General features: G+C 35.0%; 1 protein-coding gene across 2 annotated transcripts in view; it reads left to right on the forward strand.

Annotated features, from left to right (window-relative positions):
- Positions 1-18,725, forward strand: part of LOC115454859 (TNF receptor-associated factor 4) — a 109,180-nt gene that overhangs the window by 27,381 nt on the left and 63,074 nt on the right. For both annotated transcript variants that reach the window (XM_037439659.1, XM_037439657.1), the window contains one exon: positions 13,384-13,435. In XM_037439659.1, coding sequence (XP_037295556.1) covers positions 13,384-13,435 — 52 coding nt within the window. The remainder of the gene's footprint in view (positions 1-13,383; positions 13,436-18,725) is intronic.

Consider the following 18,725-nt stretch of genomic DNA (forward strand, 5'->3'; position numbering starts at 1 on the left):
ATCATTGGAACTTTGCAAACCGCATTTATGCATATAAGTATTACCTATATGCTGTGTCGGGTTCCCTGTCTGAAATGATGGCTGATGGCTTAGGTCTGTCGTAACATCAACAAATCCTTGCGAAAACTTTACTTTGTGCCCGAAACAAGACGCGAATCAATGACCTTATGTTACTGCATTTGGCAATTAAAAATAATCCATTTCGTTGCATCCAAAACAAGAAATTTACTTGACATTGTACAAGTTATCGATATCAGAATATCATGAACTAGCTCTTACTGATGGTTCCGTCACGAAAGATTTTCTCGGGATAATACTGCCTCTTTATATTGCCCGGGATAAAAAGTAGCTTATGTGCTATTCCAGACTCATCTATCCCAGTTCTGCCATTCTCATGGCATTCTCATTCAAACATCGAAATTTTCGCAATCATAATATTAGTATACATTTTATAATATTTTTCTTTAGATCAAAGACAACAAGCATCTAGTTGCGACACCGCAACTGTTTTCAAATATAATTTATCACAATTTCCACATACATAAGTATGTTCCGTAACGCCAAAACATCATATACCAAGTACCTTTCAAGTACAAATCACTTGTGATTAAATAAACAGTAACATGATACTAGATGCGCCGATGGACGAGCGTGGCGGTGGCGCACACGCAACCGCGACGTCCCGACGCGACCGCGGCGACTCTGCGGTTTCCCATAGGCATCGCTTACTGTACCGGTTATGGGGGTTTGGTTGTATATGGTTTAAGGAAATAGACCTTCTTATACGAGGTAGGGAGGTGCTTTTGGAATATCGTTTTGCGGGATATTTAAAGTGAAGTACATTTTCTTATTCTTGTTCTGAAACTTTTAAATGTTGTATACACCTAAAAAGGATTTCATACTGTGAAAAGTCCAATATATTTAATTATCGATATATTATGTTGTGACGTGTCGTTGGTGTAACATATTAAATAAATCGGTAGTTTAATTTATTAATTAGGTCTACCAATAATCATAGACGATTAAATTTACAAAAAGTCTAGAAAGTAATTATAAGAAAAACTAAGTCTAAGTACATCATAACAGGCTATACAACATTCAATAATTGTACTCACAATAGGTACATGTTAATTATGCTACGGCAAACTTGATTATTGTGTTATAAAAAATGTGAGTCCAAGTAAAAACTACACAACTGCGACGAGAAGAAATAATGAATAAATTAACAGTACTATAATATTATAAAACATGAAACATATAATGATTAATTCTTATCCTCCAAAACCGAAGTAAAGTTTCTTAAGAGTCAGTAATCCCAATCAATACGATGTTCTTTTAGGAACACAACAGTATGCAATGTGCACATTGCTCACACACACACATACACCATCACGCATTTATCCCCAAAGAGGTACGCAGAGGTGCAACTAGGGCACCCACTTTTCGCCGACTGTGTTCCGTCCCAGGATGTGATAGGGGGCGAGCCTATCGCCATATCGAGCACAAATTCCAGACTCCGGGCTGATATTGAGCAGAAAAACCCAAATATCACTTTGCTCGACCCGGGATTCGAACCCAGGACCTCAGACCGCTGCCGTTCCGCGCATGCAATACAACTACACCACCGAGGCAGTCAGGCACATTGCTGGGCGACAGAAATAAACAAAACTATAATACTAGCGGACTCACACCTATACCACCTAATATCTATCTTATTTTAGTTTATATCCTTGTAATATCCACGGTATCACTTTACAAATCCAAGATACCATCAAATTGTCTGTAACTCCTCGCGAATTATGGAAAGTAAGGTAAACAAACCGTTTAAAGTGACTGCCCAAGATAATTCCGGGTTGCACCGTTACGCCGGCTGTTAGAATTTTTAACTACCTACAATGGTATACTCAAGGTAGGCAACATTTGAAAGTCAGTTTGATTTGATAAATGTATGTTTGAGACCAACGCGTATTGGCTGTAGTGGCGTTATTATACTAGATATTATTAAACAATCTTGTTGGTTAATTTCATTTAAAAAAAGCGGCGATAGCCTAGTTGGGTGTGGAACGGACTGCCGAGACGAATGTCCGCAGATTCTAATCCCAAGGGCACACACCTCTGTTTTTTCTAAAATCATGTGTGTATTCTTTGTGAATTTATCGTTCGCTTTAACGGTGAAGGAAAACATAGTGAGGAAACCTGCACATCTGAGAAGTGCTCTATAGGAATTTCGAAGGTGTGTGAAGTCTACCAATCCGCACTAGGCCAGCGTGGTGGACTAAGGCCTAATCCCTCTCAGTAGTAGAGGAGGCCCGTGCTCAGCAGTGGGCAAGTATATAATACAGGGCTGATATTATTATTATTATAATTTCATATATTTTTTGAATATAAAGAAACCAAAATAAGTAATAGGCTTGCGTGTGCATTGAATTTTATTCAGGTTAAACCATTCCAGACATTGATCTGTAAAAAAAAATACACAGTATCATGCCACTATCCCACAGGGGTAGCCTGTAGGCAGAGACTACGGATTGCCACTTCGCTATTGCTTCTCGCTTCCTCCACCTTCATTAATCTTTTCATGCATTCCCGCCGGTTCAAGGTAATAATTTATTAAGTTTTAGGACATAATAAAGGACTAACAATTCTGTAAAAAAATAAAAACTAATATAAAAATTAATCTATCTTAGTTAATACCGTAGCGTATCTTTTATGCTGCTACATTACTAACTCGTTGCGTTGGCCCAACCATTAACACCGATATTACAAAAGCCGATAATATTTACGTTAGTATTGTGTAAAACTCTAATAATCCTCCGCAACACCTTGGACGACAGAAATTTTACTAACAGAATGCACCTCTATTATAGTTTATTTAGGTTTTAAGTACCATCTCTGACAAATGTAGTTGGCAGAAGTTTTTTTGTCCTGAATCCGGTAGAATTGTTTACAATGAACAGTTTATTCAGGCTTAACGAATTATCTATCTATAAATATTATAACCCAAAGTCCCCAAAAGCTGTCTGTCTGTATGTGATCGATTTTTTCAAAATCATCTGAAAGGATTTTTGTACGGTTTTATTAAAAGATAGTGTAATTCAGGAAGGTTTAGGTTGATAGTACATTACGGTTTTATGTAAATTGACTGAAATATAAGGATAACTGTTGAAGAGGTCGTGGTTGTAAAAAATCTTCGGGGGTCGGGATTTTTGCGTGGACAACTTTGTTCACATTGATTTCCACATGTGTGAAGCTGCGGGACCAGCTAGTTTATATATATTTTATGTTTATTTATCAGTTATATTTCGTTACAATTGGCCTCAATTTATTTGAGTTCGACGCAACATTCCATCACCTTCTCAATGAGTTGTCATTGAGAAGGTGAACTGTTTTCCATCCATTATTTAAATCTTCTTTCATACAATGTATATTTTTGTTGATTAGTTGTACTGCTAAATATGACGTTAAAAACGACTTCTAACTTTGAACTTCGCCTAACGATAAGTCTAAAGTCAATGCGAACGTCAAACGCGGTGGTACTGTGTTTGCGTAGTGCTAAGTATGTCAATAGTATGCAGAGTTTTGTGCTTAGTGTTTAGCTCCTGTCTGTGTTGCAAAATAGTTTGACAATGGAAAAATTGCACACTTTAGTATACTTAAACTTAGTCAACGCGCACACGTTATTACTCTTATAATTCTATTGTATAAGTTTCTTTTAAGTTATGACTTTTTATCGAAGCTTTAAAGTATATATGAGTTGAAAAGATGTAAAATTTTATTTACAGAAAATATCTGACGGTATCACGCTTGTTATTCAAACATTATTTATCAAATCTCATGTCACTAAATGATGTCCTTGAAAATAAAAATCACAAAAAAATCTTATATCGACTGTATAAACATTATGCAAAGCCGTTAGGTTAAACGCAGCGTCAACCGTTAGATGGGTAATTGGATCTTCCTCCGCAACCGGTCGATAAGTGTTAAGAGGGCGGCACACTGACCGCAGAACGCGCGTGAAGTGTACACCTTATTGGGAACAATACATTGCCTTAAATGACATTGATGTGAAAATCAGTATGTGTCTTAAATTGGTTAACTTAAAAATGTGAGGGAATATTAATCTATACTATTATATAAAGCTGAAGAGTTTGTTTGTTTGTTTGTTTGTTTGTTTGAACGCGCTAATCTCAGGAACTACCGATTCGAACTGAAAAATTATTTTTGTGTTGAATAGCCCTTTGTTTGTGGAGTGCTCTAAGTTATATATCATCACGCTATGACCTATAGGAGCGGAGCAGTAATGGCTAATCTCAGGAACTACCAGTTTGAACTGAAAAATTCGTTTTGTGTTGGATAGCCCTTTATTTGTGGGGTGCTATAGGCAGTATATCATCACGCTATGACCAATAGGAGCGGAGCAGTAATGAAACATGTTGCAAATACGGGGACAATTTATTAGTTTTGAGAGCTTCCGTTGCGTGCGCTGCGTAAACGGTTAAAGTTATGCAACAATGATGTATGACGGGATTGTTCCTCTTAAAAAGTTATACAAAAATTTATTATAAAACAATGTCCCCCGCTGAATTTGTCTGCCTGAACGTGTTAAACTCAAAAACTACCCAACGTATTAAGATGAAATTTTGTATGGAGACAGTTTGAGACCCTGGGAAGAACATAGGCTCCCGGGAAACTACTACTTTTATAATGGAAAACTTTAGCCTGAAAAACTTTATAACGCGGGCGGAGCCGCGAGCAAAAGCTAGTATTTCATAAACTCAGATATAACACAATGTCTTAATGAATTATTAATATGTGTCTATATTAATTTTGAAACTGTATATCTATATACTATTATATAAAGCTTAAGAGTTTGTTTGTTTGTTTGAACGCGCTAATCTGAGGAACTACTGGTCCAAACTGAAAAATTCTTTTTTGCGTTGGATAGCCCTATGTTCGTGGAGTGCTATAGGCTATATATCATCACGCTATACCAAATAGGAGCGGAGCAGTAATGCCTAATCTCAGGAACTATCGGTCCGAACTGAAAAATTCTTTTTGCGTTGGATAGCCTTTTGTTCGTGGAGTGCTATAGGCTATATATCATCACGCTATACCCAATAGGAGCAGAGCAGTAATGGCTAATCTCAGGAACTACCGGTTCGAACTAAAAAAATCATTTTGTATTGGATAGCCCTTTGTTCGTGAAGTGCTATAGGCTATATATCAACACGTTATTACCAATAGGAGCAGAGCAGTAACGGTTAATCTCAGAAACTAGGAGTTTGAACTGAATAATTCTTTTTGTGTTGGATAGCCCTTTGTTCCTGGAATGCTATAGGCTATATATATCATCACGCTATGCCCAATAGGAGCGGAGCAGTAATCGCTAATCTCAGGAACTACCGGTTCGAACTGAAAAAATATTTTTGTGTTGGATAGCCATTTGTTCCTGAAGTGCTATAGGTTATATATCGTCACGCTATGACCAATAGGAGCGGAGCAGTAATCAAAACATGATGCAAAAACGGGGACAATTTATTAGTTTTGAGAGCTTATGTTGCGTGCGCTGCGTAAACGGTTAAAGTTATGCAACAATAATGTATGACGGGATTGTTCCTCTTAAAAAGTTCTACAAAAATATATGATAAAACAAAGTCCCCCGCTGCATCGGCCTGCCTGAACGTGTTAAACTCAAAAACTACCCAACGTATTAGGATAAAATTTGGTATGGAGACAGTTTGACTGTTTGAGACCCTGGGAAGAACATAGGCTCCCGGGAAAATATATAGCGTGACTTTTATAACGGAAAACTTTAGTCCGAAAAACTTTATAACGCGGGCGGAGCAGCGGGCAAAAGCTAGTAATATATAACCATCGAATTTTGCACACTGTTTTAATCACTACGATCAATCTTATTGTTTTAAAGGTTATTTTTAAGTTGTCATTACAATATGTGGATGTAGTAAAATATAATAAATAATGATTTATTTTTAAATTTAACTAACCATCCACTAATATGTTTTAACCGGTAAAACGCACGACTCTTGTCCAGTATAAAATGTCCTTAACCAGTGCCGCGTTCATCCATATCGGAGGGTAATCATTTACTGCACTTCTCATTCGTAGAAATTAAACTAAAAGAGCAGTAATTAAAATATCATCGCGCCGTTAATTAAAGGGAATGGACAGGGATACAAAAACGAACGATTTACGAAATGACTTCCGTTCGTTAAACACGCAGATTGATTTAATTGAGATTATTTGGATTCAGTGTTTCTTATACAAAGTGTAATTATTGTAATATCAATTAATTATTGGGCCGCAGTGATTGCCGGTACCGCTTATTATTAGGCGTCTACAAATTCCACTGGATTAATACATATTAATTAAGAATATTGAGATTATTTTTTATATATACTATATGTATAGACAGCCGAAGTCAGGGTAAAATGGCGCTTATTGGAGGCTTATATCCAGCAGGGGACAAAGAAATAGGTTGATGACAATGATGATTTCTATATATAAATAACATAGACTAAGTTACTCTTAATTTATAGTTTTACGTTTATTAATCAAAATAATACGGATGCAGAAATGTTCTAGTTGTAATGATGATTTTTATATACATAATGATACCACTATAAATATGTTTGATATAAGACCACGTACCATAAAAGTAACAAGTCATCCCAAACATTAAATTCCTTTATAATTCATACCACGATTACTTACACTGTACTCGTCCTACTGAGGCAATAGATCTATGAAACTGAGTTTAATTATTTATTAACTACCCTCATTTTATATAATGACAATGTAAATACAGTAATTGTCTGATTATGTATCAACTCTTTATAATTACTGTGCATACTGCATTGTTTATTATCTTATTTGCGTATAATGTAGTAACGTATCAAGCTGTGAAAGGCCTGCGATGTTTTTGTTATAGATTCAATAGACAGAAAATAATTCAAAGGAACTAACAGCAAATATTTATTGTAAAGTTATTTATTATTTCTCAGATATTAGGTTAAATTAAAACCAAAAACTGATTTGGATGAAATTTGCCATATAGACCCACCATACTCAATGTGAATATTATAATCGTTGGCTGACTATTACAAGGTACAATGTAATTTTTTATTTATATTGGAAAATGAGAATTAAAATTTTCTCATTATTCAAAATTTAAAAAGACCGTATATCATGCCTTATTTATCTCTAGGAATAATAGGATATTTTACCGAAAAAGGTACAGAATTATGTGATACATATAATTCAATTTATGCAAAACATATAGCATGGAACACACAGTGGGAGTTTTATATTGGACATCTCATGCAGGCGTTGCCGCGAGCAATATCTAGCTAATTGTAAAATAACATTTTTTCTAGTACACAAAAGTGTGCTTGGGTTGGTATTTTTGTTTAGACTATTGTTGCCACCAAGCAGTTTATGTACACGAACTACTGTGTTCTAATTAGGACATAGAAATCAGTTTAATTAGTCATTTTCATATTTTTGTAATTCAAAGTTTTCTGTGGCAATGCTTTTTGTAATACGCTAAATACCAAGCAATTTGCTCTTTATTTTAATCTTAGATGCTTAGGCATTTTTAATTCTTTAGTTACCCTTGCCGAGTGAATACTGTAGGTGCCTTCCTTCATCTGCAGCGTCACTTGCACGCGATCACCATGTTTTCCTCATTACACATTGATTATAGATATTTCATACATTTTCGCTTTCTAAGACAATGGCCAATATGTTCCGCATCAGCCATACATCATGTCTTCACTCGATCCACACCACCCACGTAATGTACGCAATTACTGCGAATGGATCATGAAATAGTCAACTGTATAATTTCATTTATAAGTATGCATTTTTATATTAGTATGGATGACACAATTACTTATCGCGTCTCTAAAATTTTAATCACAAAAATAAAATGTTTCAACAATTGAGTTCTCTTGCCATCTTTTCTAAAGTTACATAAACTACAAAATGAATTAGATAAATTTTAAAGAAAATAGTTTTGTACCGGTTTGTTTTTAAGAGTGCGTTATGTTATATCGAGATGTTATTTGAAACTGTGTTTTTGGAGTAGACACCTTCATATTACAATGTGGTACAAACAATATTTGTCAGGCATTCTAATTTTTCCAATGTCTTTCAATAATTACACTGTATTTTTTTAAAGTTACCTACTATAATAATATACAACTGACTTTAAAAAAGTTACAAAAATATCTACGTAAAATACCGACAACGCAAATTTCAAATGTACATCCAAAATACATCTAAAAATTCTATACAAGGTCCATAATAAATCAACTTCCAATCCATCCATATCACACCACCAACCAGATCAGCTGATAAAAACTGCAATGTATCCCATGCCGCATAATTTTCCACAAATTAACGTCTAATTGCAAAACTGTAATAAAAAATATGCAATATTTACTGCGGAAATAGATAGAGAAATGCAGTATGCTGTCAATAGACTTTGAAGCGAGAATAAAATTTGTTTAATAATTGGATTGCATGGTTATTTATTGAAGGAATAGTTGTAGATATGCTACCAAATATATTATTCATAGATCTGACCGTCTAATTTATGAATACTTACAAACTTAAAACTCTTATGAAATAAAATTTATTTACGGATTTTTTCGCGGTTTTTTTATATTATAATTTTATCCCGATGTTCCGAAGACTTTGTAGCCTCCATGATCACAGGGGAGGCTATGGACTACGTAGGCTGCAAACTTTTCTTAACGTTGGGATAAAATTATAATATAAAAAACCGCAAGAATATCCGTAAAATAGTTTTATTTTAATGCCTAACGTTTGCATAAACATATTAATATATCAACGAATATGACTGTTTTAAAAATAATACTTTTAAATACTTGTACTTGCTCATTTAGATTTGCATTCCATAAGATATCGCGTCACATCGATGTAAATCTGCGGACTGCCTAGTTGCGTCAGCTTTTCCTTTTTCCAGTTAGAAATGATTAAAACTACAGTCTTTATTACCATGATAATTAGCTACAATTTGTTTTTGTTTTTCATTTACTGTCTAGACGTACCTAATTAAGGATTGAAGAGGTGGCACTTTATAATTTATAGGCACTTCTAAATCCTATTTCCCACGTTAATTACAGCTCCGATTGACATTAACTCTCAAACTGTTTTGATTGTGGGCCGATATGCGTGTGGTTGAATCATAGAGCTTTAATTAACATTTTGGTAACCCAACGGGACAGAATATTTCTCGAAATATACAGATATCCGAAAATGTTTCAATTTCAATTGGATTAATGAGAATGCAATTTTGTGACTGGACATTTGAAGATTGCATAGTGAAGTTACTGAAATAACTAGTTCCCACGAATCGTGGACCTATGTCAGCTTGTTTTCATTCAGAATGCTATAAGTTATGGGAACATACCCGAATCTGTCATTTTTGATTTGGGTAAAGATCTATATGTAGGTGAAATTGCGGGTAACAATCTGTCACTTTTAATTCGTGTAAAGATTTATGTATAATGTATATGTAGGTAAAATTTTGGACAAAAGTTTGTATAATCCTTACCTACTATTATGCAAAGCAGTTTTGAGCCCGTCGTTCTTTAGAGTAAGAGGTAGTTTGCATGTGTAAATTTCTTCACTGATAGTAAGCTTCCAGGGAGTTATAGGCTTTGTCCCAAAATATACTAGAGCGGTCCAAACTAGGAGCAAAAAATTGTGTAAGTATATTGCGAAAGTCCAGCCAGTAAGAAATATGTTTCTATAAAAATGTATCTCCACTGGGGAACTTTTATTTATTTATTTTCATTCTATTCATTTATTTGCAAAAATCATTATAATAATTACACGGTTTCACCGTTTTTCACCAAGCCAATTTAAAGGTAGGTACAGATACTCTTTAAAATAATTTTTATTACGAGAATAGATTTTAGTGGAGCCGTGAGCAAATATTTTGTAATTAAATAGGCTAAGATGTATTTCAAACTTACAGTACTGTTATTGTCGATCTATGGACATTTTATCTGCAGAACCATGATGGATATGTTAATACAAAGATTAGCGGTTACTGTGGTGGAAACATAGTGTTTATGTAAACACGGGGAATAAAGTTGTCAAACCAATTGTGCCTTATAATTATTGTGCTTTTTTTTATACGCGCACGGCCATGTGATCCCACTGCACCTGATGGTAAGTGGAGTGGGGTCCAATAGAATGTCGACTGACGAGAGCTGATTACCCCTCGGCAGTCGAAACAATTATGTCAGTATGTTGGAATCGTTGGTGTATATTTTGTAAAATTGCCCGCTATGTAAATAGCACGTATAATTTTTTGTATAGAATATAAGTTGCATAAGTCATGATGCTCAGTAATTACTCTAGCTACAATGTCTTTCAAACTGGAATATGGAAACCGTGTCTATTTTCGCATAGATTCAATTTGGAGTTCTTTAAGTCGCGAGTGAATCGATTTCTTTTGGACAAGCGTGCTTCACTTTACGCCGCATCATTGCTTAACATCGGGCGGATAGCGATCAAACGCAACCCCATCTAGCATAAAAAAACACAATGCATAAGTTGCTAAGTGGTAGACATGGACACAGCGATGGTACCTACTCTTCTTCTTTAAGTGCCTCTTCATTGTTTAAGGTTAGCCGTCGGCTTCTTGTCATTTACCAGGCGGAACAGGTGTTCCACGGAGGTGATACCGGTCTACTCTTGGATGTTTCTTAGCCACGATTTTCCTTCGTGCAGCATCTCTTGCCATCCACCTACGTACTCTACTAGACTTTAGGATTACAATCTAGTTAAGTAAGCGCGGAAACGTAAGGCTAACTTTGCCATCTGAACTCCGGCCCCCTATCGCCATCCCATACATATTCAGAGACCGTAAAGGGCGACCGAGCAATTTCAAACGACCTTTATCTTCGCGGTGAAAGTTATCGCTGTCTAGTTTCTATGTTAACTAAATAAACAAAAAATAAGACCAGGGGCCTTATTCTCTATCCCGCACGTTATTTTGACAGTGTGTAACAAGCACGTAACACAACGCGTCTTGTTTAGGACTATAAAAATTTGGCTTACAGAATACCATTCCACACACATTTCTCGAAGATAACATGACACGGCCGCGTTACGCGTTTACACTATCGTACAGAATAAGGGCCCAGCATTTTATAAGCCTGGGCATTGTGTTATGGTAAATACAGTTGATTTGTTGAAAGGACTTGATAGGCAGATAGAATATTTTAAAATCGCTGGTGGTAGGATATATTTTGTATCCGCCCGAATGGCGACCGTACACAAGGTTATAAAACTCACCATAATGCCCACGTAAGTGTGTCGCGTTCCGGGATCAGCCTGTGTATCCAGTTCCAACAGGCCGGCATAATTGTGTCGACTGTCGAGAAGTAATCATCTCTCGTCAGTCGACATTTTATTGGACCCCACTCCACTTACCATCAGCTGTAGTCTGGTTACTTTGCTGTGCCATCAGTCTGAGTAATTTGTGAATAACTATAAAAGCTTACTAAACTTATAAAGCTTTTTGTAATCACAGACGCATTCCTTGCTGAAACGACACGCAGCTCGTCATAGGAAATTACCTGCTCAGTGCATTGATTAGAATGTTACTTGTTGCTTTATTTTGTCCTACACGGAATTTGATCAGGTTTATAGCAATTTACAGTCATGGAATGCTTTACCATAGTTAATTACTTGTCATACTGTCGGGAGAAACAAAAAGGTAATGTCTTAATTAACTGTCGTCTAGAATCTAGGTTCTAGATGATGTTATGTGACTGCAAAATTTTACTGAGAATGAAATAAAATGCAGGAATCAAGGATATATTTCTGTTTAATATCAATAAGTTAACGTGAAGTATGGAATTTAATAAGTACACTAGTTTATGCTCGCGGTTTCAGTTGTAAGTCTTTTCTAGAAACAGAAGTCGCAATATGCACTTTTGGGCGATAAAAAGTAATTGATAATAATACTTTAATCCAAGACTTAGATAGTTTAGCTGTGTGGATAATTTCCACGTAATATATGTACCTAGTGGTTTACTTATGAAAATCATTAAAACATATTCACCAACAAACACAGATTACGCTTTTATCCCCGAAGAAGTAGACAGAGGTGTAAACAGGGCACATGGAACACACATTCCAAACTCCGGACTGGAGCAGATAAACCCTACATCACTTTTAGACCCGGGATTCGAACTTGAGACCTCAAAGTGCTTTTGTACCGCGCACGCAATACAAATACAACACCGAGGCAATTATTCACAAAAATTTGCATTTACACTATAAATAGCACAGGAGACATGTATAGTACACGACAAAAGACATAAGTTGGGCCGAAACTAGATAAATACACGCAAAATATAACCGCTTTTAAATAAAATATGCTGCAGAAGTCATAATCAAAACACGAAGACAGCTTTTAGCATAAAATTTATACCCCATTACTTAGCTCGGGTAATTATACACCGGCCATTATAATTGTTAGCAAGACAATCCCGTAATTACTAGGCGAGGCTGGCAACATTTTTATTATCTGCGAATGACCGCTTTACGCGCTGTCGGCAATCGCGGCTACTTTGTTATGGGAATGGTAGTGTGGGGTCGCCGGGTCGAATTGTAGTGCGGTTTATAGTAATTGATAGTACTGTTAATTTGACGTTTGAGCTTCAAGATGAGTTAGATAGTAAGTTTATTTTTATTTCTGCGTTTGTCAATCTAAACAGTTTGCTGTCTCATATGCGTAGTAATTTTATTGGTATATTTACACATTGTGGTTTAAACTAGTGTGTACTGTATACCAATGTTTATTTTAACTTGCCTTATGTCTATCAAATTACTTGACTTTACTTTATTTTACTTCAATAAAATAATATTTTTTACTTTGTAAGTATTTAAATGTTACTTTTTATAATAGCGACATCTATGTGAATAAAATAAAAACTATTTTTTCAAACTCTATTACGTTTTGATTGTATACCACAACTTTACAAATATATTGATATTCTTGTGCCGTTTTATTAATGAAAAAGATAGGCGAATATATTTTTTTACATAAATCATTAATTACGGAATTCCCATCCCAGTTTACAATCGTTTGCATGCAATGTATAGGTGTGTCCAGACCATCTCTTTGCTTGACCATAAAAATGTCTGACAAAAACTTACACTTATGCAGTTTAGTCATTATCGTATACCAATTATAATATTAGCTATTAATCTTCATGTACAGGGCAGGGCAGGCGCCCTACCTTGATCCACCCACGCGTGATGATAATATTATTAATGTAAGTGTGTCATACGATTTGTTTATTATTGTTTCAGCGAAGGCCTCTTCACTTGTCCAGTGAATGCTTCGCCTGTCGACTACGCTAAGGTAAGAGAGTTTTTAATCTATTTATATTTCTCAGCAGTTAAATGCTGTGCAACTTACCAAAAAGCTATATATTTTAAAAGCTAGTTACCACGAATATTTATGACTGTATATATTTTGCCTTTTATTGCATACTTGTAAAAGTAAACTTCTCTATAAAAATATTGCATACATTTTAATAACATACACTCACATAAAATGTATACTTACTACATTTTAAGAATAATATTTACCACAAACTACTGCCAGAAAACGTGTAATAACAATAAAATTATATGCTCTTCGTTTGCTCGTGCGCAGCGCAGCAGCGCCAACGCGTGTGGTCCGCTCGTAAGCGATGTGGTTTGGACAGCTGCGGAAAGATGGCGCTTTTCACAATTATCGTTAAAGCATTGGTAATGAACCTCAAATTACGAAACTATGTTTTATTACGTCGTAAAGAGAATACAATAAAACTGTGTAGTTTATTTTAGTGCTAATAAGTATAAAAGTTGAAAAGGGAATTATAGTTTTAAGTATATATCCATAATAATATATGTTTATGTTTAAAAATAAAAATGTCCTGAACTCATTGAAAGCGGGATTATCAGACATCGATCATCATCTCATATCGAGGGCTTTGACATTATCAGACATTTTGTTTCGACCATTGAGATAGTAAAATGCTAAACATGGTCACAGTTTAATGCCCAAACGTTTTCCACAACTCAGTCGTGGTCATCACAATTTGTTTAGATAGTTTTGATTCGTTTCGCAATATTCCACCATCTCAATCTAAGCATATTTGATATTTTGGTAGAGTTTTATTCAGAATTAATATAATGATCACACCTGTGTAAAACACCATATATCTATTAATTTGTTGTGTATTACTTATAACCATACCTATGTTACTAGAATAATTTTAGTTGTAGGTCCGTGTTTCGAAATCTAATAGGTATTTAAAACTGAAATGAGACCGAGTCTTACTCAAAATAAAAGTACTTAACGAAATAGTTTTTCGAATTTTTCTATATTTTTTTACCCAGTGGTAATCTATAGGTACATACCTATCATCATTCCTTTGCATAACTAAGACTACAGTCGTTTGAACTCTAATTTTATACGTATTATAGCAATACTTAGCTGATGATAGTATGTTACGTAGTTGAGTTATTCTTAAATAAATTTACATAAAAAATAGTTTATATGAAATATTATTACGAATTTTTAGTACCATTTGTTTTTTTTTTGTGTATTTTATGTATTAAAACAAAAAAAAGACAAATGAGACAGAAAATTTTGTAACAATATTTCACAAAAACTATTGCGTTATGTACATTTATTATATGTTATACTCAGTTACCTTTTTACGAGTTGAGTACATCTATTGGACCGTACTCAAAGTGGGTAATTACGCAGACGTCACAACTCAAGTATTTCCGGCTATAAGAATTTTTACATTTCCTAGTACTGTAAGTAAGCACAATTTTCGCACGGTGCGGTGCGCGGGCGCACACGCGATCCATTTCAAATTCTATTACGAGGTTACGTGACAGGTTTACGTTATAACTGATGGATATAGGAAAAATAGATTAGAAAAAGCTTCGCTGGTACCTGTGTTCGCATGAAAAGCTTCCAGGAATAAAATTCCCATAGGAACCGGGGTTTACTGAGACGAAAACTTGTTGAGCGTAAATAAAAAAATCTACTTCATACACTGGTACTTGGATGGACAAACCAACATGTTTAAATTATAACAATAGTTTAGTACTATTCTTTTCATGTGATATTAAGTATCTTCCTAGATGGATATAATGTATTGATGGCAGACTATTGCAATAATACACGGGAGAAAGTTCTTTATTGCAATAGTGCCTTCACTTTATAATAAACCTTCTATTACTATAATTGCTATAATAAGTTATGTCTTTCTCTTAGAAAGCTGTTGACGTAAATTATCTTTAAAACAAAAGATGTCATAGTATGTGTGTTACCACAGGAATTACTTTGATAGTGAGTTATGTTACCTCTTTGTATAGGTAACAAATGCTTCGAATGTGGTAAAATTGTAAACATTCAGCTTGAGCAAGAAATAATATAATACTAAATGCATTTGATAATTTATATTTCTTATTTTTTTGTCGCTTAAAATCAAATGTATTATAAAGGTCACTGGTCCTTCAAACCAGATCCTGAACGACTGCGCAATTTCTTTAGCTCAGCAATAGAAATCTTCTACGGTTTTGTAGCACCACGATGGTCAATCAATTGTTATTATTCGCGTAAATCTTCGATTAGGCTCAATCGACGCCATAGAACCAAAACATGGTGATTTAGCACGCAAACTGCGTCGGCGCATTTTTGTTTTAAAGCTATCGATCAAACAATTATGAACTCAATTTAAATACTTTAAGGTTTATAATAATCAGGTGTTATAGCAAAACAAATGTCACTCACCCCACGGCGACGACCTTGCAATGCTAACCGGTCACGCGACAATATTGTCCGTCCCGTTCTAGCAAGTAGTAATTGGACGATAGACGCTATTGCCATTCTTGTCTGCCGGAAAGGTGTTGTGAGGTTGTTTCTCTTGCACGGCGCCGGTTAAGGAGTTGTATGGACGTTTTTTTAGTTCCATCAACGGTAGCTAGATGGCGTCTTTTTATATGCATTGAGTTTTCCACCTGTATCTTAATTAATTATACAGAATACACTGTTAAGTACTTAGAAGCTTTACCAAAAAAGTATTTAAACACTTTATCTTTCTTTACTACTATTTTGTAGTAAAATCTATAAAAATCAAGAATTCGTACTGCTACATATTTTACATTAATTATATTACACATAACACATATTTACTTACATCATTATTCAAAGAATTTTCATCTTACTGTATGTAAGATCATGCTCTTTGTATAAACTAAAAACCATTGCATAACTTTAGTGATCCATAGCTCTATCAGTACGACGCCAGCGACATTTACTTAAAAAATAAGATTAAAACTCAAAGTTTTCTCATCAGAGTCAATTACTGGGATAAAAAGTAGCCTATATAATATTTCAGGATATGGTTTATCCGTGTCCCAAATTTCATTCTTATCTATTCATCCGTTACCACGTTTACTTTTAACAAATATCGTAACTTTTCAATATTTTTAGACACATTCCCATTTATAATATTTTATATTAGTAAAGAAAATTTTATTCTAACTCCATTTGGGATTCTTATATAGCCTGATACCTTCTAAATACCTTCATATTTTACACAACAATTCTCCATATTCCATCATAATAATATGTTGTTATGTCCGCGACGCTCGCCAGTAAATCACTGCGCGGGCGCAGGTCGTGAGAACCATCGAGTGCGGAACAATGGCGGAGATCTATACGATCTAATGACAGACGCGCACACTTCCACACCTCGTCTGATGTCTGCTAATGGTACACATCTGGTTTACTAATGGATTTGGCAGTTCTTAGTTCAGACCCAAGTCAACTTAAAACGGAATCAAAATAGAAACAGTTTGAGACATTGCTTTGTATAATGTGAACGGAACCGCGTGCAGAAGATAGTATATATAATCATAGTATTAATAGGCCTTGATTAGGTGAGATTCCGTTTGTATTAGTTAGTACAAAATATTTCGGCCCTCAAGCTATTTGTAACCTTATTTTATTCCCGTTATGAGTAAATTATCCGGTATAACTACCGGAGAATATCTATATATTTAAATGAATTCCGATTTCCCTTGGTGATCCCATATTTTGAGAACGACCATTTCATTCCTCTTTTGTTACAGTTTCTAATACTTTGTAGAAGATTCTTACAGAAAGACAAGTTAAGAAAATAGCAAAAAAAAATTTTCAACAATAATTACGACTATTTTAACTTCGCGCATTTAACAGTTTGCGTTTAATGAATGTGAATTTTGAAATATCAGTTTAGTTCACGAAATGGTTTTAAATGGAAACTAAACGCTGTCGAATTGAACATTCATAACTATGACAAGACGTCTGTCTGATCAGTTAGTGAACTTATAAATCATGTGACTAGATATTGAGCATGTTCGATATATAATAATACAAAGTTCTAATTCAAAGTGTTATTTATTAAGTGGCGTTGTTACTGATTTTAGTATTTTGTCGCGTTTTCCATTAGACGAGCTAATGACTCATCTCGACATTCGGGTTCGTAATAAAATAATATTAGCTGTTAACTTCATAATGCCGATTATTGTATCTACTAATTACATTAGACTAGCCCTTCAAAAGGAAATCCAAATACACGTAGACATTTTTACACGTAGATATTTATTGAATAACTACGGAGATGGATTTTCGTAGATAAAAAAATCTACAAACTTCACTCCTTTCCCCGAAGGTGCAACCAAGATAATCAATTTTCGCCTGTGTTTCTTGTCATGATAGGGGGCGAGCCCTCGCCATGTCGGACACAAGTTTCTGACTCCGGGCTGATACTGAGCAGAAAAATCTAATACCACTTTACTCGACCCGGGCTTCGAAACCTGCACCTTAAAACCGTGTCGCATAGCGCATGCAATACGCCACTGAGGCATTCTACACAAAAATAATTTCGCTTAATTTGTTTACATACTGAATTTACTACTACTACGTACCTAACCGTCTACAGAATTGTTCAAAAGTAAGTTAATTTTTCTTGTCAGGTCTCCTGACACTTGTGAACAGGGTCATGGCAGAACAATAGTTACAATACGACTTCCGACCGCACAATTGCGCGACACATGGCACAAGACAGTAAAGTGCGTGAAACGAGGCATCTCTGTCACTTTTGTGTTTTGGATCATTGTTTTATGGTTCAAACGTCTGGATGACATATGGTTGGGGTATGTTATTTTTTGTCGCCTGTGGCAGCGGTCTAACAGATTTGATATTCGCTTCTTGACTTAGAAGTGAAATTATTTGCTTTTTACTTAGAGTTTTTTGCATCGTATCGTTGTTTGGTCATGAAATGGTAGGGTATGAAAACTAGTTATATTTCATGCGGGGTTGCGTTACAGGAACAGCGGAATAATATAGTAAGGTAGGTCGATTAGTTCTGACCACTGTAAATGCGATACGAAGCCTCTTCCGTTTACCATCATTGTAATATTTCAATTAAAGTATAATCCTTGCTATTGGACACAGTTGTGTTGAAAGTCCATAGGTCTAAATCTGAAAGTCAATTATCATAAAGCCATTTACTTGCACGTAGTACGTAATATAATGCATATTGCACAATTTACAATAACTTAAACTTACTTCAAGCAACTTTCACACAGTAGACACCATT

Source organism: Manduca sexta, chromosome 17 (assembly GCF_014839805.1).
Source record: "Manduca sexta isolate Smith_Timp_Sample1 chromosome 17, JHU_Msex_v1.0, whole genome shotgun sequence".
Taxonomy (NCBI): Eukaryota; Metazoa; Arthropoda; class Insecta; order Lepidoptera; family Sphingidae; genus Manduca; species Manduca sexta.